Source organism: Xiphophorus couchianus, chromosome 2 (genome assembly GCF_001444195.1).
Source record: "Xiphophorus couchianus chromosome 2, X_couchianus-1.0, whole genome shotgun sequence".
NCBI classification, from domain to species: domain Eukaryota; kingdom Metazoa; phylum Chordata; class Actinopteri; order Cyprinodontiformes; family Poeciliidae; genus Xiphophorus; species Xiphophorus couchianus.
In genome coordinates, this window is record NC_040229.1 from 22,233,105 (window position 1) to 22,256,457 (window position 23,353).

General features: G+C 36.7%; 1 protein-coding gene across 1 annotated transcript; it reads right to left on the reverse strand.

Annotated features, from left to right (window-relative positions):
- Positions 1-2,381: 2,381 nt before the first annotated feature.
- Positions 2,382-21,579, reverse strand: LOC114152875 (probable E3 ubiquitin-protein ligase HERC4). Its single transcript, XM_028030996.1, is given in 48 exon segments — positions 2,382-3,404; positions 4,189-4,288; positions 4,379-4,562; positions 4,637-4,707; positions 4,783-4,843; positions 4,934-5,027; positions 5,030-5,099; positions 5,185-5,319; positions 5,403-5,555; positions 5,744-5,842; positions 5,974-6,075; positions 6,188-6,318; positions 6,434-6,641; positions 6,734-6,839; positions 6,923-6,982; positions 7,106-7,203; positions 7,314-7,390; positions 7,945-8,069; positions 8,948-9,078; positions 9,181-9,272; positions 10,076-10,297; positions 10,640-10,716; positions 10,798-10,918; positions 10,996-11,253; positions 11,356-11,452; positions 13,543-13,748; positions 14,312-14,414; positions 14,491-14,674; positions 15,149-15,219; positions 15,333-15,387; positions 15,494-15,660; positions 15,753-15,893; positions 15,988-16,170; positions 16,486-16,584; positions 16,694-16,810; positions 16,897-17,045; positions 17,128-17,323; positions 17,494-17,602; positions 17,870-17,929; positions 18,012-18,130; positions 18,216-18,295; positions 18,377-18,501; positions 18,893-19,023; positions 19,447-19,538; positions 19,638-19,859; positions 20,120-20,196; positions 20,311-20,431; positions 21,303-21,579. Coding segments are annotated over 48 exon segments (6,108 nt in total). The 5' UTR covers positions 21,514-21,579; the 3' UTR covers positions 2,382-3,186.
- Between the last annotated feature and the right edge of the window lie 1,774 nt (positions 21,580-23,353).

A 23,353-nucleotide genomic window follows, 5' to 3' on the forward strand; every position in this document is an offset into this window, starting at 1 on the left:
CCTTCTGACGTCAATGCATTCCAGCTCTCCCTCGCGCGGCCTGCGCGCGGTGCGGCGCGGCGCGGCGCGGCGCGGCGTCCAGCGGCGGCGAGCTTCTCGTAGCGGAGTGGAAAATAACTGAATGAACTCATGTGAAGTCCAAGAAATTATGTAACGGACCCCTGTGAGTTTGTTCTCTGATTTGCATCGAGACAAAACGACCCACAACACCCCATATTTATTGATACACGGTCTGATTATGAGCAAGGCGATTCACAGTCTGGTCTTTTGCAACTGTTTTGTATCTTTTCGGACAGTCAGATCAGAGGGGTCAATATTATTTGCAGTTTGGGCCATATCAAGATCATGAATGTCCCCACGGGGCCGGTTGTGGCAGAAAATACTGATAAAATATTAGCAGATTGCAAGCATATTAATCAGTGGTTGAGCCTGCAATCAGTACTTCTTAAATTTAAATTATATTGAACATCTCTTCACACTGATGTAAGCTTACAGTATACAGATAAAATCAGCTTTGATTTGATTGATAAAATAAGTGGGAGTGGATGTCTACCCCAACCCTGGCACCTTTCTTGTTTACGTCATTAGATCTTGCTTTGGTATTTTCTCACAGTGCGTGTATTTTTCAATTTGCAAGTTCTTCCTGCAGACAAACACTCTCACATCACGATGCTGTCAACCCCATACTTCACAGTTGGGATGTTGTCTCAGGCATGTAAGCTTCATCTTTTCCCTATTAAAGATGGTCAGTATTCATTTTTGTTTCATCAAACCATGGAAAATATCTTTAAAAATCCAGTTTTCTTTGAGTGAAAACTGTAATCTGTCCTTTTATGTTGCTTTTGTAATCATGACTTCTCTCTTGCTGAGTGGCCTTTCAGCCTATGTTGGTACAGAACTAGTTTCATAGAAGTTAGTGAAACTTTCTTACCTGCTTCAATTTTTTGCTTTTCTTCTGGGGCTCATAGGGACATTTTGTACCAAAACACATTCATTTATGGGACAAGGAACCAGCCTCAGGCCACTGTGTGATTGGTGGACGTTCCCATAGTGTTTGTACTGGCAGGTAGCCAGTACAAACACTGCAATGTGGCATCTTTAAACATCTGGAAATTGTAGTGAAACATGGCCTCAGTTATCTTCCTAACTTGACAGATTTTGTTTGTTTTTTCTATGACATCACGCCAGAAAGCAATGTGTTTGAGGTGATGTAGTTAAATGCATCCGCAGGTGTATTTGACATGACATAAATGTTGGGTAATTCCTTGTTAGAAGGTTACAAATCCACAACATATTCATCTGGGCTTTCCAAAGTTTTTCAAAGGCAAAATAATCCTAATGTGTGTAAATCTCTGACTTTGAGGACGGTAATAGAAATTCTTAAAGGAAAAAATATCTATCAATAAGAAATAACTTTTAACCCTTGGAAGACCTAAAACAGAAAATGTATAACTTTGTGTAAAATCAGACAGAGAGAAATTGTCTTTTGTAGAATCTATGTAAATGTCCAAGTAAGTTTTAAGTGAACATGTTACACTGACCATTTTAGCCTCTTTGTTTAATTTTTTTCCTCTTTTGAACTAAATCTGTTTGCATCTTACAATCGTGCTGCTTCTCTTTGTTTCAGGTAATTTCATATTTAGTTTTCATGTGTAATTTGCCTTTCTGATCATTTTTGGCCATCCTTTTGTCAATAGTAGCATCCATGCTCATCTTTCATCTTCTTTTAGTTAAAAATTATAATCATCTTTGTATTGATTTGTTTAATATATATTTAATTGTAGTCAAAATATCACATTATTTACAATAATTTTATCTCAAATAATTGTTTGGTATTTGTTTTGATTCTCTAAGCTTTATAGTTTTTTTTTCTCTCCTGCCACCTTGTATTTATGCAAATCTGGTCTTTAACTATAACATCTATTTAACATTTCCAGTAGCATTTTTATAAAATTAGGGGTTGTTGACTTCAGAGTATTTAGGAATATATTATAAGTCTTTGCATTTATTTAAACTTATGTCTCTCAATTTGTGAAGGTTTTAGATTTTAAGCAAGTTACACTTTGAAGCTGCATCAGTCTGAAATGATGATCTCATCCCTGTTGTTCTTTGTTTCCATTCACGGTATATTCAACAGCAGAATAACAGCGCCATCTAGTGGTTTATTATTCTCTCCAGCAAGAGAAGTCAAAGAGAAGTGTTAAGAGTCTTGCTCTTAAACGTTCTTCTTTTTTTTTTTTTTTAACTATAACAGTAAACAGTAGCAGTAACCTGTAATGATTAGTTTTATTTCATGACTATTGCTTAGTCATGCTATATATCTCAACATTCGGTTGATATATATATATATTTGTAAATACATTATAGGAACGTAACCAGCAAGCTGTATGCATTTATGACAATATTTTTCTCAAAACAAGTCCCATTTTTTCAGTAACCACCAATCTCATTATTTCCAACAACATTGTGGTTTATTATACAGTTACGAACGTGAAAGTCAAAAATCACAAAGAATAAGAAATTATTACAATTTCTAAAACATAAAATCATTGCCGGATTCCCTGCCATTGAGTAGCCATGGTGGCTAATATTCATTTAATGTATATTTCAGTGATAATATTGTTTAAGTCAAGTCAAGTCAGGTTAATTTGTGTAGCACATTTCAGCAGCTTTACATAACAAAAATACAAAATTACAAAGTTGTAAAAAAAATACCATACTGTCAACAATTGAACAAACATCGCATTTTTATGAGTGCCATCACCAAAATCATACACATCAAATATGTTGGTCAATGTTTCATTAAAAGAAAATAAATAAATAATCTTCTTTACTCTTTATTTAAACAGAGAGGGAACAAAGTCACATCAGCAACAACACTAAGAATAACACCTTAAACTCAATGTTGCAGTGAGAACCCCAAAATATAAACATACAAGGAAATAAATTGTTCTCTGAACTTCACGTCTGTATATCATATAATAATAAAAATACTTTATTTGTTAAAAGCTTGTGTAAATAAAAATACTAAGTGCAGTAGATCACAGAAAAAAAGGTAATTTGTTTAGTGTAAATGTATATGATATATATATATATTAAGTGCTGTGACTTCACGTCGTTTAAATGGCACATTTCCAGTTCATTGCAATATGTTACCCTGAGTTAGTGTGTAATATGCTAATAGATTCACGCCCTGAATCCTCCCTTTGATTCCAGGGCCTTTGTCAGTCTTTCCCGCATGATCTCTTTGGTCGAGTACAACGGCAATTCAAGAATAGAGTGACATGTCAATGACTCTGGGAATTGCTCATCATCGAGGCCACTCTGGATTTGTTTTAATCTTATTGTCATCCTGATCTGATCCATGCCAAGAACAGGGACTTTCCGAAACCCAGTCAGAAACACTGCGGAAGACATAAAGAAAAAATCCACTCAAAAGACAATCAAATAATCAAAGTTTTATGATTTCATGACAAATAAAGAGGAAAAACCTGCGTTACAGTTATTAGAGCTCTCTCCATTTCATGTCTTCAAACTACGAAGCAAAATGTTCAAAAATGATATACCACTGGTTTAATGAGATGCAAGTTATCGGAAGTGGGGCTAAATAGCTTTTCCCTGCAACTTTCACTGCGTTTCCTATACACAACAGCAACATTGGACACTAAACTCTGATGTCAGCTGCTCTTGGTAGAATTTCTGCCTGGGAAGAATGAAACCCTTATCAGCATTTTTATCAGCAGCGTGAAAGGAGGCAAGTGGGAGGCTTTTCTGTGCAGTGGAGCTGTACACAGTATATAAGGATGCCTGCGTCTAATCACATGAAAAGCCTTGCACACGAAGCACAAAGTAGCTGTGTGTTTGTGTATACTTTACTAAAGGCAAGTAAGCACAACAAAGCAGAGTTTCGAAGCAGCATTCTGGTTTATTAAACAGAAAAGTTTGTCATTGTTATATTCTGCTAAATATGAGTGGATTGCACATAGTTATGTTGGAAAAATATTGGTAACATGGAATTTGAGCTGATTTTTAAATGTTTTTAAATGTTTTTCCCTTAAGACTGTGTTCACTGTGCTTTAGAACAATATAAATAAACTCAATTGATTTTAAAAGAATCGATGACTTTGTTTGCCAGTGAATGTCTTAGGTCAAAACTTTTAGACAAGAAAAATATAGAAGGTTACTTACAAATAAAATCTTTTTTCTGTTCTTCGGTAAGTTCATCAAAAACTTCCCAAAACATCTGTATGGTTGGGTGTTTGTCACTGACCACCTCATACTGTGTGTTCTGTGTAGAGTAAGACACAGTTGTGAGTTTTATTGCTGCAAATTCAAATAACATAGAAGTGGAAAAAGTAAATCATTTAGATGAGTGTACCTGTTTGAGCTTCACCCAGTCATAGACGTCTCCACCCACCAAGACTCCCTGCAGCTCCTCTGGTCTAAAAAGCTTCACCAGCTGCTGGTCACACACCAGGAAGAAACCGCGCTTGAACTCCTGAAACACGCCTTCCACTGACTTGTTGAAGGCATAATTCACGTAGGCATCCACAAACTCCTTCCTGTTTGGCAGGCAGAAGTGTTAAAAGTAGCCAACTGAATTAACAATGAGACCTTTTTGGTTTGAGTGGCTTACTTATTTTGGTTTGTGACCGGCTTTCCTGGATTACTAGGATCAAGGTCAACATCTGTCTCATCCCAGTTTATCTGAAAGTAAGGAATGAAAAAGTTTGTGAAATCGCATGAAAAACTCTGGAGTGAATAATTAAGATTATCACCAACCTCGAAGGTGATAAACAGGTCTTCCAGGTCCTCTTTGTAGTCCAATATGTACTGCAGATGCCTTGAAAAAAATCCAAAACCAGAAATTATTGAATCATCTAGCAGTCACAATTTTATCCAGTCTTTTAGTGAAATTTAAATATTTTCTCACCTGCCAACTCCTTCGTTGAACTCCATCATATCTTCCAGCGTTGGCTCAATGTCGAGCAGCTTTTTGAACAGAACCAGTGGGAAGGGAAATTGTTGCTGTTTTTGTATAAGGCCAATCCACACAGAATCCCCAACAAGTGGAAGTTTGCCTGGTCTCTCTCTGCTGCCTGCATTAATAAAATAATATCAACAATAATTCTGCCTCTAGTCGGAAACGAAACATTTTAAAGATGAATGAAAACGTCTTCTTACTTTGGAGGAGAACCAGGCTAGTGTTTCAGACTCGTTCAACATGAACATCTCTCCTTTTTCTTTAACTATGTTGAGGTGGTGAAAAAAATCTGATCTATAGACTCGTGTGACCTTTGAGTCTCCATCAAGGTACACCTGAGAAATACAAATTTACACACGTTTAGAGGACAAGGAGGTCTTGCTGAGCTTGAGCATTGATGGTAAAACTAAACACTCACCACAAGTGGCTTCTTAAGGTCAGTTTGATGAGCAGAGGCCAGCTGAACGAAGGTTTCCTCCAAAAGTGAAGCTCGGCTCAGGTCGAGTTCAAAAAAACAATTTGACTGAAGAGTCCATCCAAAGGGAGGAACAAAAACCCTCTGATGCTCATCCTAAGGAACAATTTTGAAATTGAAATAAAAACAAAATGAAAAACTTTGAAAGACGTTTGTTTTCAAATGTACAGCTTCATTTCGTGACTACTTCAGACTGTTAATCTTGCACCAACACTCACTTTTTGAGGAAAAGTAAAACTATATATTTGTATTATTGTTAATGTTTGATGCCAATGTTTACTCACCTGAGTCCAAGTAGCGTTCAAGTCAAAAACCATTTTCTTTGACTTCAGATCCATAACAAATGCAAAATCACAGAGCATGAGGGGTTGATTATCCCTCATCTGAGGAAATAATGACATTAAAAAATAAACATTTTAATGTGACTACTTTAATAAAAAAATAGTTTTTTCACTAATAATAATTTTGTTGCATACATGAAAATAAATTTAGAAATTAACCTCTAATTATTTACCCTGTTTAGTGACATTCTACGCCACAGCTGCAGATCTTCTTGAAGAAATGTTGGGTGAAACTCCACCCAAAATGTCTTTTCAGGGATTTTCTTCCTGTTGGCCTTTAAATTAGACAAATGTGCAGCGTCAAAAAGAGTAGGCATGGGTAGAGAACTATGTACTTTTTTGCCAAAATGAAAATTAGATAAGATGTTGTGTGGGTTTGATACTAACCTCGAACAGATTCTGGAGGATCAGCAGGATACACTTGAATGAGCAGCGAGAAACTGGCCATGAGAGGGCCGTCTTCCATACGTTTACATGTCTGACCATTGTAGAGGGTAACAGTGAATACCACCAGTCTCCTGGGCAGGACAGGATTGATGAGAGAGAGCTTATCCAAAGACAGTCTAGTACTGAAGTCTTTATTTATGTACCATTTTATGATTTAACTTTTATTAAAGGCAAGTTTCACTGTACCTATAATCCGGAGGCTTTCAGGAGAAAGTTTTTGGAAGGCAGCACTAATTTCCTCGACCAGCTTCAGGCTTGTTAAGAAGATCTGTGGCTGACAATATTTCTGAGTCACATGAAGAAGCTCAGTCAGAACCAGGAAGACCCTCAGACCCTCCACTCCCACCGGTTTGTTATCAAGACGAGGAAGCAACAGCAGGACAGCCTTTACAACCTGTTGGAACGAAACAAGAACCTGGGTTTTAAAAGTCATCTTCCATTACTAATCAGATCATAAATGTGCATGTTTTTATTTTATAGTCAAACCTCGGTTTGAAGAACATCCTCAGTTAACAGGTTTTCAAACACACTTTGGGCCAACGGTAAATCCAAACCAGGGTAGTTTGTTGAGGTCCGAAAATGCTTATCTTTGCTAAAATGATTAAAAAAACATCTAATTTAAAATAAGAGCAGATACCAAGAAATTCAGATTAAACCTGGAAAGTCTGTATGTACCTTTGGTCAAGGAAACTTCGATTCACAATTGAAGCAGAGGAAAATGTTCTATGAATTTCCCTGTAAAGATGTTAGAAGGTCATTAGCCAAATTACATAATGTAAAAATTTAAAGACTACTCAATCATAATAACATACTTGGCAAGTAAACACCTAGTAATGACATAAACTGGATTATTCTTACTGTTTTGTCACTCGTCCCAACCTTGCATCAGAGGTCCTTTGATCCACCAGTTTTTCAATAGGCTGTTGTGTTATGTTGATCTTTGAGTTTAATCTGTCCTGGAAACAAAATAGGGTAAAAAAAATATTCCTCAAAGTGGGGAAAAAGATTATGTGTTTACATAAAAGGATGAAGATATTGTTAAACCTTCAAGAATTTGTGGTGTTACCTCTTTAGGTCTCCAGGTTGCAAACGAACTATCTGCTCCAGCGAAGATATTTTCAATCCGGTGACCGTTTGTGGGACCTACAGAGAAATAATAAATGTTATTTAAATATGTGACATTACTTTCCTCAATTATTAAGAGAGTAATATTTAATAGATTGCAGAAATAATCTTCCTTATCTACATGCAATGTAGACTTAAGGTTGACATAAGGTGGCTATTTTGTTGGTAACATTGTTCATGTTACCAACAGTTTCCTTATCTCAGAGTTGAACTATTTTTTGTGTTGTATTTATTGCTGCTTCTTGGCTTTTTACTCCCTTGAAAAATAGTTTTTTAATCTCAGTGGGTTTTTATTATGGTTAAATAAAATTTGTAAAGGTTAAACTTTTTTTTTAAACTTTTGGGTTTACAAATGTACAAAATACTCCTTTTTCAGTGGAAGTGCAAAATGTAGTCATTCTTACTTTACAATCTGTAAAGGTACAGTCAGCTTTTTTTTTAAAAGTACTTTTAGTTCATAGAGTGAGATTTACTGCTGCCATCACTGTAAATGTAGTTTAAATAAATGAAAGTTTCTTCAATAATTCATTTTTACCTCTACCTTTACCTTAGTATAAACTGACAGGACTTACAGAGAGGTATTTGTACAGGTAGTGGGACAGACGGATGACTCTCCTCGTCACGTCCCAGCTGCTGATGGTCATTACAGCCAAAGGAGTACGCCTTCATACGGTCTGTCAGCACTAATGTGTGATATCTGGAAGAGTAAAAGCAGCTTGGTTAATAATTACAAACCTACAGTTTACATGGCTATGGATGTAATTTTAATGCACACTCTTGTATTTGCCTTTGTTTCAAATGCAGCCTGACCCAGCACAAAAAGTCAAAGATTATTTCATTCTGATACAATTCTGATTGCATTTTTTTTTTTATCGCTCTTTTTGGCAGAATTAGTGGGCTACACTTAAACTGCTTGGTTTCCTGGTACAAATCTGGCTTGTAGGCATATTTTCAACTCAGTTTAGGTCAGGGATTTGAGGAGATCATTCCAGAAGCTTAATGTTGCCTGGCTTTTTCATTACAAATCCCGTTTTGATCTGTCTGGGATAGCTTTCCCATTGAAACACAATTCTGTCAAAGTTTCAACCATTTGTCCATAAACTGTCCACCCTAATAAAACAGAGAATATCTAGGATGTTTAGGAACAATCAAGGTTGGAACGTATGATAAACTGGGAGATGCTGGAGCCTCAATGTCACCGTGGATTAAGTGTAATGCCCAACATGGACGAACCAAATGCCATCTAGAAAAACAATTTATGGTCATAATGACACAAGGTTAGAGGTGTTTGGCCATGGTGACAAGAAAAATGTTTTGGGAGGTTTAAAGTAAGGCCTTTAGATGGTACTACATGTGAAGCATCATGCAGATGGCCTGTTTCACCACCACTGCTGCTATGGACGCACTGCAGAAAGTGGATGGAGTAATGAGGGACAATTTCCAAATGAACACTAACAGAAGTTTTTTGTAGTATTAGTCTCGCTTTAAGTTATGTCACTATAAGGTAGATCAGTCAGAAAATATCTCACTGTGCACATGAGGTCATAATAAGCGTATAAAAGTATGTTAAAGTACCTCCCACATGCAGTTTTGGTGACCTTTGTCCCCCAGAGCTCTCCAACAAGCCGAGGACGGAGCTCATTTCGGAATGAGTTGTGTCCAAGCTGTCCGTATCGGCTGGAGCCAAACGTAAACACTGCACCGTCCTGAAAAACCAGGAAACCACACTGATTAGTTTCACTTTTCATGTTGACAATAAATATTGAAATTTCTGTGAAATCTGAAAAAAAGACTTTAGGATCACTGACCTTTGTCAGAGCAACAGTGTGTTCCTGTCCACTGGAAATATGAATGACTTTCTTCGTGTTCAGATAATTGACTGGCACTGGTGTGGTTCTATCTGTATAAAATACAAAACAAATATTTTGAGTTGCAGTAAAATAATGTAGGACTTTTTCTTAGAGCATACCAGTCTGAACCAGTGGTGTGCAGTCAGGGGATGAAGGTGAGACACTTCCTCAAATTCATCATGACAAGTAACGCAGTAAATCCATTTTTGCACTTGTTTTCTGTATAATTTAAGTATTCTTATGGTTAAAATCATTGAATTTACACATTGCCTTTTGAAATACATGAGAAAATGTTGAGGCGAGGCAGTGATGAGCTGTGCCTCACCTGGTGGCGCTGTTGAATGCCTCTTGCTGTCTTTATATTTACAACATACACATTTAATTACAAATTACACATTGTGACATTCAGACTAATTTATTTTCAGACTTATTTTATTTAAGTTTGTCTAATAATGTGGGTTAAATGTTTTCTCTTTCGCAAAGAAAAATCACAGCGAAAATGCAGCGTGAGGCAGAGAGTACCATGCCTCACTGATAGGTGGCAGTGCTGAGCCTCATAGACTGGTTGACAGGTGGAATGAAAGAATGAAACATCCAGTCCAACGAGAACCAGACGAGGAAAACTCTCCTCTGTGCAAATTATCTCTGTGGAAGCAGCCAGACTTTTAAATGTATAATTACAACATAATTAAAAGCTGTTCAACTAATAAAAATTAAAATAAGGTCTAACTTTAAGTAAGGTTCATATATTTGTATATCTGACTCCACAGCAGTGGCTCACCAGTCATCAGCAACACACTGCATGTCACTGGTCTGAATAGAAGCAGAGGGTAATAATATATCTGTGCAGCACCTTCAGTGTCTCCCAGTCCGAGCTGTCCACAGTCATTTCTGCCCCAGCCCAACACGCCTCCGGACACGGTGAGAGCAAAGCTATGCTCTCCTCCCGCAGAGATCTGAACCACCGGGATGGCTGACAGAGATCTGATGTGTTGAGGTGAACTGGCTCCAGAATTACTCCCACCCAGTCCCAGCTGACCCCTGGAGTCCTGGCCCCATGTGTACACTTGATCATCTGTGAAAAAACAACACCCATTGAGTTTTTGGGTTTTTTTCTTCTTGGCTGCTGCAAGAAGGATTAACCAGAAATTAGATCTCAAAATAAACCAAAAATGAATGCCAGCCAGGAAGGTCCTGATTACCCCATCTTTTTTTTTTATGATATATGGGTTTCTTCGTAGAACCCAACTTAAATAAAACAAACATCAATTTGTTTCAGAAACCTACTGCTAATAACTATTACACAAAACCACACTTTAATAATTGACCAATTATCCTAATAAATGATTACTAAATCTATAATATCTCATATTTCTAACCAAATATTGAAATAGAGCAGACTGCAAGTTAACAGTACCTTTGGTGAGTGCAATAGTATGATGGCTCCCACAGGCAATCTGGGTCACTATGATTCTGGACAGCGCTGGTGGAGGTCTGATAAAATACAACCACGTTTACAAACACGTTCTAAGATCATCACAGTAAAATAAAAAATGGTTTTGAATTCCCTGTTACCTGGGAGTGAACGGAGTGATATTTGGGTCCACGCAGAAGAGTTTACCTCCATCAGACAGAAGGCAGACAACATCATCTCCACAGCTAACAGCCTGGATCTTCTCACCACAATCAACAAACTCTGCAAATTTAGTAACAGCACATGAGTACAAAATTAAACTTTATCTCGTAAAGTCACTATAAAGGATTAGTACTCACTTTGCCTCCCTCTTCTCCCATCTCCGCTCTCCTGTGTGCGGATAATAGACGCCTCTCCAGCATCTTTGACGAAAGCGAGAACATTGTGAGCAGCAGAAAGGTCCCTGATGCGGAAGCTGAGGTTTAAAACATGAACTCGATCTGAAGTTGGGACATTTGAGGCCTTTTTCTGGCGAAAGCTCTGCCGATAGTCCTCACCCCACGAAAACATGTTGGTGAATGAGGCTGTAAAGGGTTTACAGCTGGTCCTTTTATTGACTCAGCTGTAAGAAAAACGAAACTGGGCTTGTTTTTTCTTTCCCAACAGCTGTGAGGAAAGGAAAACAAAACTATGACTCTTGATAAATATGACACACCTACAGGTCTGAGCAGTTATCGCGGTAGAGAAGGTAAACGAAAGTGAAACCTTCAAGTATTCACTGTGTAAGAACTGCACTTTCTGCATACTTTTCATTTCCTAGTAAATAGAAACACATACAGGAATTTTTACTGAGAGGCAAACTTTGGTGAACTCAAATCTACTTGTAATAAACTTGGCTGAAGAAAAAAAAAATGACATAAGCCTTGTTGTGATTGTTGAGAACAGAATACATTTTTTAATTGGTTCCAAAGTACTTTACAAACTAGTCGACTTTCTTTAAATAAGGCAAACATAAATAATCGTATCTGAAGTTTTGAATCCATAATTTAAGCCAGTTCTCCAAGTTCTTATGGGGCCTTAAGTAGAGTTACCTTAATAATGTTAATAAGGACATTAATAAGGTTTTAATGCCCTTAACAACATTTAAACCACTAAGTTTTTCAATGCTAATTTGGGGAAAACTTGAAGAGCAGAATTTTACTGGCTGAGATTAAAATCAGACATATAATTGGTGATTTGTGAACAAATTCAGTTCAAACAAAGAAAAGATTAAACACTTAGCATCAGATTGTCTGTATGAGCACAATCATCTTACAGTGAAGGTGATTGTTTGCACTTTTACAAAGTACAGCTGCCAGTTTTTTAAAATCTTACATTTTAATTTGAAGTTATTTAAAATACTTTAATCCGAATGTTAAAACTGTTGCATCAAAGTCAGTAGTACTCTCATTCTCAACATTTCTTTTAGCTCTATGGTCTGTGTTGATATTCAAACATCATTTTGTGAAACGTGCACAAGCAAACACAATTTTAGAATTAAATCTTTGAGTTTTATTGGCTCTAATGGCCTTTATTTGATAGTGAATTGACAGGAAAGTGGGTAGTAAAAGAAGGGGGAAGACATGCAGTAAAGGTCAGCAGGCCAGGAATCAAACCTACAATAGCTGAGTTGGGGACTTGGGCCTCCCCATGTGGGCTGTGCTTAAACCCTGCGCCACCACAGCACACCAGTCTCCTGAGTTTTATTCGTTGATTTTATTAAAGAAATATACTGATCTTTATAGAGATAATGTAATTGTAAAAAATAAAGAGTATTGGTAAATAATATTATCCTTCTGTCCACACTTTTCAGTTTATAGTTTACAACGTTCGTTTTTAACTTAAATGCTGTTAACTTAATAGCAAGAAAACAAATATACATAAAGAAAATTGACTCACATTATTGTCAGACTGAAGGAAAAACTGTAGTTACATGACATTTGTATGACATGTATTTGTAATACAAATGACATATTACATGACATATTTATTTGAAAAAATCTCAGATTATTTTTAAAATCTCACTTATTCCATATTAGTCTAATAATTATTTTTAACATCTCAGTACAGTGAACCATCGTTTTTCGCGGGGGTTGCGTTCTGAAAAGAACCCATGATAGGAGAAATACGTGAAGTATTTACCTTGATTTTTTTACAATTATTATACAGCATAATTAAATACTCTACATTGAAACCAAAGAACAAAACTTGTTTTCAGGCCCAAGCATTTTTAAAACAAACACTTTCTTACAAATAACTACAGTAAAATAATAATTTTAATCATCAATACAAAGTACAGTAGGACAAATTGTGACTCGCGTATTTCACTGTTCCTCTGACTGTGACGCTGCGGCCTGACTCCGCTCTCTAGTGGCTTTTTCTTCTGAAGTCTGCGGTGCAGGTGTGTTTTTTTCAAAAGAAGAACATAGTTATCAGTAGTATTTGTCGCTCTTTTTTTCTTCTGGGCAAAAATATTTACCAAAATTTGCCAAGCTGTATTACATACTGTATATTGAAATACCGTAACGTTATTGGCACACAGGTAGAGAAGAAGCGTGGAGACTGTTTAGCCAATCAGGATGCAGAACACAATGCACTGTGAAAACAAACTGCACAAAAAAATCCGCGAAGCAGCGATGCCGTGAAAGGTGAACCGCGTTATAGCGAGGGTTCACTGTAAACTAAAGTATAACAATGAGTTACAAAACATGACAGTAACAATTTCTTTGCAGGTTTTGATTAAAACTGTTTTAGTTTAAAACCTGTTTTTCTTTATATACACACAGTTAGAGAAGTGCTGTGTCTGTGAGTAAAAACATCCGCATCACTCAGTAAAGATCCAGTCAGGGATTCATCCTGAATCAAACGCACTGACTGATCCTTTTGTTGCTAAGAGCTTCGGTTAGTTTGGCTTGCATGATGTCTTTGGATGAATACAGCGGCAGTTCCAGGGTGGAGGTACACGTGTGGGTCGCAGGATAATACTGGTCATCCTTCATGGATTCAACTTTGATGATCATCTTTATCTTGTCCAAGCCGAGGATTGGAACCCGTTCAAACCCAGTGACGAACCCTTATGGCGGTAAAAGATGTTATCAGTGGATATAAGCTATACAGCAGGAATAAATCTGCCTTTACGGAAACTTTCTCCAAAGAAGTATTAACTTTAGATTAGATTAGATTAACTTTAGATTTTTTTTTTTGTCACTTTTCCACAGACAAAGTAATAGTGAGTGGCATATTTGTTTATCTGGCCATCAATAAATACAGTCTGAACTTTGTTGATGACATAATATTCTGTCCTTTCTAATGCTGTAATTCAGCTTCAACTAAACACCAAGCAACTCATAATTTCATAGAGGTGGACTAGTACTCGAATCTATGTTTGAAAATCTTCGATAAATATTTTCTGTAAAAATAGATGGAATTATGGAGAAAACAATAAAATAGTAAAGCAGCATCCAGGGCACGTTAAAATGGATGCCAAGGACTTATAAGTTTTTGTCAGAAATTACGCTGAGTCCAATAATTTGTTTCCCGTATTATTTTTTTTTTTTAAGTTTTCATAACTGAAGTGATTTTTTGGGACAATTAGTTTTTCTGGTTGTGTTTTTCTAAATAATGTTTCATACTCACACAGAAAGGTGTTCTTCTGATTCTCCTTTAGCTCATCGAAAACTTCCCAAAACATCTGTATGATGGGGTGGTCGGCATTGTACTCGCCCTTATAAACCGTGTTCTTGAAAAGAAGACCAAAACCTGGCGTTGGCGATAATTCAAACAGCTCAGAATACATACTATCCCACAGAAAGTACCTGTTTCAGCTTTTCCCAGTCACAGAAGTCCTTTCCAACTAGAGTTTCTTGCAGTTCCTCTGGTGTAAAATGTCTCACCAAGTCCCGGTCACAAACTTGGAAGAAACCTCGCTTGAACTCGTAAAACACAACCTCCACTGACGTGTTGAAGACATAGTTCACAAAGGCGTCAACAAACTCTCTCCTGTTGAGTTGATAAAAATTGTCATTCACAAAAAATGGGTCAGACACATATTATGACAGGAATTTAATTGCTTACGATTTTTAATAACAGTTTCGGACTAATTATCAAATAGTGGATTCCAAACAGCAGGTGTGGATTTAGTTCAGCTGTGGAACAGTAAAACAGATCTCAAGGAAATACATATAGACTTAGGTTGCCCAACCTACATGTGTTTTATGGATTTGAAGAAGAATTATGATCATGTCTATTGAGGTATCTTATGGAGACTAACACCAGAGTATGGAGAATCTACATATGTGTTATTCTTCAGTTGGTTTATAAGGTTTCATTTCCAGCTAAATTTTGTTTTTCAAAATTGCCTTTTTTGTGAAAAACTCTAATATATTTATAATTTAACTAAATAAATGAGAACAAATTGAATCGTTATGAACGGCTCCTAAAGAAAACCTCAGAAATAATTAAATGATTTCCTACTTGTTTTCGTTGGTAACTTGCTTGTCAGGATTTTCAGGATCAAGATCAATCTCAGTTCCATCCCATGGGATCTTTAAAGAAAGGAAATGCTGGTGTTACTTGTCTCTACATTTATTTAAAAAAAACTGTTAGATATCGAAGATCTAAAATGAATGGTGACATTTCTTTTAACTTCAACACTCACTGTAAAATACATCTCCTCTGGGTCTTCTTCTGTGTCCAGGATGGACTGCAGACCACTTAAAGAAAACAACACAAAGATCATTTTTAATGATAAATGTATATATACAGTATATATATATATATATTTTTTTTAATTTAAAACCATTTATAAATTCTACCTACTTGCCATAACTTGGACTGAATTCTTTCAAATCGTGCAGTGAAGGCCTCACTCCAAGCAGCTTTTTGAACAGCACCAGTGGGAAGGGTAAGTAAATGATCACCTTGTTGTACAAAGCCAGTCCACACAAAACCCCAAACAGGTGGAAACGCTGGTCCTCCTGTGAAGCCTGATATTGGTGGTTTAGATCATTAATTAAATTTAAAAAACTGATAATTAACTGAGCTTAAAATCAGTTATTTCTAAACTAACAAGTCTTACTTCAGAGGAGAACCACGCCAGTGTTTTGGAGTCATTGAACATGAACATCTCAGATTCAGCAGACATCAACTCATGAAAGACTTCATGGAAAAAGTCTTTTACGTAGACAGGATCAATTTCATAGTTCTCATCAAAAAACACCTAGAATGCAAAAGGGAACCAATAAGATTTCTTCTCACACTCCACAGAAGCAGTTAATTACTCAATTATGCTTAATAAGCTTCTAGTCTTGTACCACAAGTTCTCTCTTGTAATCTTTCTGATCAGCCTCAGCCAGCTGTTCAAATGTGTCGTTTAACACAGACGCTCGGTTTAGGTGCAGTTCCAAGTAGGGAGAGTTAGGGTAACACCCTAACTCTAAACTGAGAAACATTTCCATGAACACCTGGTCCAAAATACTCATCCCGAACTCCTCCTGCTAAGAAAAAGAGATCCAATATAAGTACACAAATTTAGTTCACAGATTGCAAGCTCAGTAAATGTAGAACATAAATAAAGAAGCAAAGTTTTGTGGTATTGTAGTTTCTCAAAAAGGTGTATGTGTTTTTTATCTAGTGTACGTAAACTTCTGGTTTTCAACTGCATATATACAAAGCATATACAGACATACAGTATGTATATGCATACAAGTATATACAGAGTCATACAATACATTAAATTATTATTGAAAAGTTAATTTATTTCAGTAACTTGATTCACTAAGTGAAACACATTATAATAAAACAGCAGTTACCTGGGTGAGATCAGTATTCATGTTAAAAACCATTGTCTTTGTTGGCAGATCCATCACAATCGGGAAGTTGCACAGAACAAGTGGCTCATCATGCACATACTAAAAAGGTAAAAAGCACAACATAATCTTTGAGTTTCTAGTTATTCAGTGTTTTTACAAACGTGATGCCTGTTAATTTCCAAGTTAAATCTGACAGAAACTTTCTTACCCTGCGTTTTGATTTTAAACGCCAGATTTGCAGTTCTCTGAAGAGAAACTTTTCTTCAATCATCACATAAAAATCACTTTCTGGCAGCCTTTGCGACTCAGAAACCCTGCTGTTAACCTGTCAAGAGGACAAGTATAGGACCTTAATTATCATTTAAAAAAGCAAACAAACATGACAGTCCTGTTCCAGATTATGATACTGACATTGTACATATACTGAAGAACTTGAAGCAGGTTCCTGACACCATCACTGCGAGGAGCATGCTCATCGGACAAGATCAGACAGAGAGCTTGCCTCCACACGCTGACAAATCTCTTCATGGTGGATGACGACAGCGAGGACCACCACTCACCTAGAGATGACAACATTAACGTTTACCACACAAAGCTTTAATCACGTGCTAAAGTAATTTCAGCTAAACTAGGTAACGGTACCTAAAACCTTGAGGCTTTCCCTTGACAGGCTTGCTACAGCAGTAGCGACCATCTCAGCTAGCTTGTTGCGCTGCTGCTTTTTGTACTTCTGGATGACATGAAGAAGCTCATTGAGGAGCAGAAAGATCCTCAGACTCTCCACTCCTACTGGGTTCTTATCAAGGAGAGGAAGCAACTGCAGAATTGCAGCTTCAACCTGAGTGACAAATATGTGTTAGTTCACACACAGGTGGATTAAAGGAAAAAAACAGATAGATAAAAAAGACAGATGGATAAGGAAAAAAACAAATGAAAGTATATAAAGCAAATTATCATGTAGTTGTCTGAAAAACAAATGTATAAAATTGAACAGGAATAGAGACAAACCTCTCTCCAGACAAACTGGTCTGTCTTGACCAGTTTCTTAAAATGCCGTCGGGCCAGTTTCAGGTTCAGCCCATGGTACTTTGACGAGGTTTTTAAATGTTTATCTTTTCTGAGCAGAAACGTAAAGACAGTCAGCATAAATTATGATCTTTGATTTGTTACTAGACTGAAATAGATGCTACTTCAATAATTGAATAACTGGTCTATGTTAAAACATCCAATATACTGAAAAATAATCATACATTTCTGAAGATTAATAGAAGTAATACAATCTTTAATTAAGTTATGTCTACTTGAATTAGAATATACATGACTTAAAGGAAAATGGGATGTTTTGACTTTTAAGTTACAAAAATTTCAACAGTTGCATGTTTACCTTTCTTCAAGGAAGCTTTTGTTCAAACAGGATGCAGATAAAAATGTCCTGTGGATTTCCCTGAGGAGAATAATAATAAATGTTTCAGTAATTTTTATTTAGAGTAACAGAACTTAACGTCATGCTAGTGGTAAATACTCACTGCCTAATCTTTCTCCATGACTTTTCATCACATTTAGACGTCCATTTATCAACCACATCTTCTAAACTGTGCTGAGTTGCTTTGCTGACTGTGTTAGTGTCTGAATTTAAGTCAACTTCCTGTAAATGGAAAAAGAAAGTGAGGTGAGGTAACTGATCCTGTTGCATGTTAATGTCTTTGTTTGGCAAACATTGTCACTGGTACCTCATCAGAAGAGCAGGCTGCAAATGAACAGTTTTCTCCAGCAAAGATGGTTCCAATTCTGGAATGAACTGCATCTGAAACTAGTAAGGAAGTAAATTACTACATAAAGTTAACATGCAATAGCGTTTAGATTTTTTTCTTAATCCTATACATAAAGTTACCTCGAGGTAGACGAACAGGTAGAGGCACAGATGGATTGCTTTCTTCTCTGTTTCCCAGCTGACCTTGAGTTTGACAACCAAAGGAGTAGACCTTTTGGCTGTCTGTCAGAACTAATGTGTGATACCTGGATTGAAAGAACATCGTAAACATTATAAACACTACACCGATGAATTTTTAGTATGAATGAAAGGACAGCCTCCAAATTATTCAACTTATTCAATGCTCAATAGTCAGTGCTAGGAGACAAACCTATTTAAATAACTCGACTAAGACTGCTTAGTATGGACATCATATATGCAGCCAAATTTAGACCAGGAACATGTCAAAGGCTGAAAAAAGCTGTAGTCCAGATGCAACCTAGTGGGTATGTATTTGAGTATGAATAAGTAATTTTGCATTGGAGAAATAAATTGAAACTACTACACGCAATATCTCTTTTCAAACAATAATTGAATGTGGATTTAAGACAACATTTTTCCTTTAAAGTTTTGATGATACAACAAGATGTAATTTACCTCCCGGATGCAATCTTGATAACTTTTGCCCCCCAAAGTTCAGCAACAAGTCGAGGCCGGAGTTCATTTCGCAAGGAGTTGTGTCCAAGTTGTCCATATTGACCAGAACCGAATGTGAACACTGAACCATGCTGAAAAATCCAAACACACAAAAGCTTTTCAAGCATTTGTACTTCAAAACTTTACATACAGTGTATTTTTAATGCAACACTCCAAATAAGAACAAATGTGAGGAACAAAAATTAAAACTTTACTTCTGTAAACTTTGGTAACTTCAATGAGATTTCAGCCTCTTTCAATTCAATAGTCAAATAATTGTAATAACAGTAAATGACAAATTGTATTTTTCCTCTTGAAGCCCATTATGTAAATGATATTTATACATGTTTAAAAATACTCTAATAGTCTAATTTCCAGAAATAATTTTAAGTCTAAAATATGCAATTTATAATTTAACTTAATTTGTCAAAAAAAAAACCCAAAAAATAAACATTTTCTCCTTTCTAAAAAAAAAAAAAGAAAAGTGGTTGGATGCTTTTATGTTGCTGCCTAACCTTTGTCAAAACGACGGTGTGGTCTTTCCCGCAGGAAATGTCGCCTGTTTTCTTCAGATTCAAACTTTGAACACAAGCTGGTGTGTACATGTCTAAAAAAAATGTGAGATTTATTATGTAAGATATGCAAAGTTACACATCTGAATATGTTATTGTTAGCCACAAAGCTACGAAATAATTTCCAACAGCACCTTTTGTGTCTCCCAGTCCGAGCTGTCCACAGTCGTTCCTGCCCCAGCCGAACACGCCTCCGGACACGGAGAGGGCGAAGCTCTGGTCTCCTCCCGCAGAGATCTGAACCACGGGGATGGACAACAAGGATCGGACTGGCTGAGGTGATCTCGCTCCTGAATGTCTCTTCCCCAGTCCGAGCTGACCCCTGGAGTCCAGGCCCCAGGTGTACACCTGACCCTCTGTAGGAAGATCCCCAGGATTAACTACTGAATCCACATCACTACGTCATGAACTGTTCATATCATGTCTGAAACATTTTAACTAATCTTAAGACTCTTGAAATCACAACATGATTATGGTGCAAAAATGAGTAGCCAAGAAAAGCTTAGCAATAAGTACTTATGTCATTGTGATGAAGGCAATACCAATAAAAAGAAAATATTAGAAGACTGAAGTTAATAATATAATTTGCCATCCAAAATGCAGAAATATTGAAAACCTTTTGTCAGAGCAACTGAATGCTGGCTCCCACAAGCAACCTGTGCAACTGGTATGTTAGAAAAAGCATCCAATGTCCTGCAAGAAAGTAGAAGAAAAATCTTAATCAAACCTTAATAAGAATCAGATGACTTGTAGGATGAATTGAATATATTTGTATGCCAGCATAGTAACCTTGCTTTGTTTTCTCACCTTGGTGTGTACGGGGTGCGGGTCGTGTCTACACAGAAAACAGAGCCTTTCTCAGACAGCAGCATTACTACATCATCTTCACAGCTCACTGCCTCAATCCTCTCCTTACACTTCACAAACTCTGCAAATACACAGAGACAATTCATATGTATTGGATTAACATAACAATTTATTCATTACCATATCGAACTGATGTCAGCTATATAAAAATGGCCCCTTCAGATCTCCTCTTTGAGCATGGTGGTTGTAGCATCATGCTGCGGGATAAATCAGTGGTGGATTGTTCAGGTTTTAACAGGACAATGTTAACAATAAGCTTCAGAAACATTCTGATTTAACATACTTTGTCCTGATTTTAAAAACAGTAACTCTTTAAGTCCAATTTCTGGCCTAAATATATGATCTTGATTCCAGTTCAGCGCAGAGCCAGAAATGAATGACAGAAATTGAAGAGCAAAGGCAGAAAGTAATAGATAAATAAATGTACAGCAACTCATGAAATCCCATATTTATCTCTCCTAAATCTATTTTTTATAAACATTATGTGTACAAGTGTGGTTGGTGGGGCAGAGTCGAATGGCCAAAAAGGAATTGTAAATTTGGAACCAGAATGAAGTGGGGGGATCACAAATTCAATATCATGCACCCACCCAGGAGGTTGTTTTTTTTATTTATTTTATATTTTTAAGTATTTAAAGTTATAGTTTATATCTACGGAAGAGGATTAGGGCCACCAGGAAAAAAAAAAAAAAGAATTCTGAGATTAAAGTCAGAATTCTTTTTTTTTCTCGGTGGCCCTAATCCTCTTCCGTATGTATATATCCTATTATCAGTCCGCGACAAAATTAAAGTATGTCGTAAAAAGCCTAAACTAAATACAAAGCAATGCCACTGATAAGTGAATAAAAGCCGCCCATAACTCAGAAATGACAAAAAGAACAGGTTTCACTCGAAACGCATTTATATACTAAAAAACCCGAACAGATACTCACTCTGTTTTCTTCTTACTCTGTTTCCATCTTTGCTCTCATCAGTGCGCAAAATGAACGCATTCCCGTTACTTTTAAGGAAAGCCAGCACGCTGCGACCTGCTGAGAGATCCGTGACATTATGACCAAAATTTAAATAATGAACTCCTTCATCTGTGACGGGGTCTCCTTTCAGACAGAAGCCTCGCCGACAGTCTTCTCCCCAAGAAAACATCTCGCCTGTGAGCCTCACCAGGACAACAGCTGATGTTTATTATGTTGCTCAGCTGGCTGAAACGAAACCTAGCAGAAAAGGTAAGAAACAAAACTTACGCGTTTCTGAGGAGCAGGGGGCGGGGCTAATCAGCTGGATCACTGAAAGTAAAATGGAAACGAAACTGAGCGCAGAATTTATTTTCAGCTTAGCTTAAGTTAAAAAATAAATTAGTTTAGTTTAAACTAAAAATAAATGTTCTCTGTTATGTTTTCTTCGCATTTACAGACGTCATACCTAAACGAGTTTAAGATGTTCATCTCTCAAAAATGTTTTCTTTTCCCCGAGATAATTAACAATCCCGTCAAATCTTTTACTGTAAAGTTTAAGCAGGAAACACTAATTATTCAGTCAGAATTGAAATATGGAGTCCATCAGTAGAAAGGTACGGAGCCCTCTAGGGGACAAATGCGCTCAAGAACAAACTAGATTAAGTTGTAATGATGCAGATCAACCACTAGGTGGAGGCAGAGTTCCCCAAAATGGCCGGTGGCTCGTCCTTAAAACACAAAATATAACATTTTAGAAGTCGTTAAAATTTGCATTGGAATTTATATTTTAGAAAGAGAATTCTCAAATACAGTTAAAAACAGCAACAATAAAATCAACAGAACTGAAAACCTGATTAGATCATTTTAATGGTAACCTAAAAACTGAAACCTTGGAAGAATGTGTGGCTGAGCATGGTCAGTGAAAACTTGCATTGACCAAAACATCAGACTTCGTTGTTAAGGGAACAATCTTCCAGAAATGTTAACCTTAAGGAAATCAGTGAAGCTAAATGCCAGAGTGATCAACAACAGAGTCAGGAAAGGGTTTGAGCTTAACTTATGAAAACAAACATAACGGAGTTGAAGAGAAGAGAAGGTCATAATTAATCTTCTCTCCTGGTTTCTGCTCTGCTACTCTTAGAGTGAGGAAACAAATCAACATGAGAGGGATTTGGAGGAGTCACAAAGATCAGCTGCTTGTGCAGGCTAAGTGCTTGAAAGTGTTTTTTTTAGAGAGTCTGAATGCAACCTGACCTTTTTGACCTCTGCAGCACATCAGCCAAGTTGCACGAGTGACCTCCCGGCCTCCCCGAAAATGCTGCAAACTACTTCTTCTTCTTTCTCTTAATTATACAATATTTCATTCACAATTCTTCTTTGATAACAACATTGATTTATGAATAAAAGGAAAATGATGAATCAGAAGAAGTGGTAAAGAAAAGACATTCTGGAAAATAAAAAAGCAAACAAACGTAAATAGATAAATAGCCATTCAAATACATAAGTAAATAAAAATCCAACATTTGTGATGGATACCACTATTTTATTTTCTGTTGTAAAAAGTGGTTTAAGAAAACCAAAACTGAAGAACTAACTGTTGAATGTACAATATTTCCATAGGGCTTTAGTTTCTCTGCGTGTGTGATGTTGTTTTGGCTACAATGAAAAGACCATTTTTCCAACAAATACTAAAGCCAACTTTGGGTCTCCTTATGGGACCCAAAGCCCAGACCCCATAAGAAGAGATGCTATTTTTGGATTAGCGTTTAGGTTTAGGATGTGATTTGAGTTTAGGCTAAGTTTGGGGTTAGGTGTGTACTGGTGAAAGGTTAAGTTTAGGGTGGAGGTCAGGCTTAGGTTATAGAAATCAATAAAAAATGAATGGAAGTCAATGCAAAGTTCTTGTGAAGATAGAAAGACATACTGGGTGTGTGTGTGTGTGTGTGTGTGTGTGTTTCTGTGGTTGGTTATCGATCAGGAGGACGGACTGTGCAGAGCTGTACCAGGACCAAAACCATCAACAGTATCAT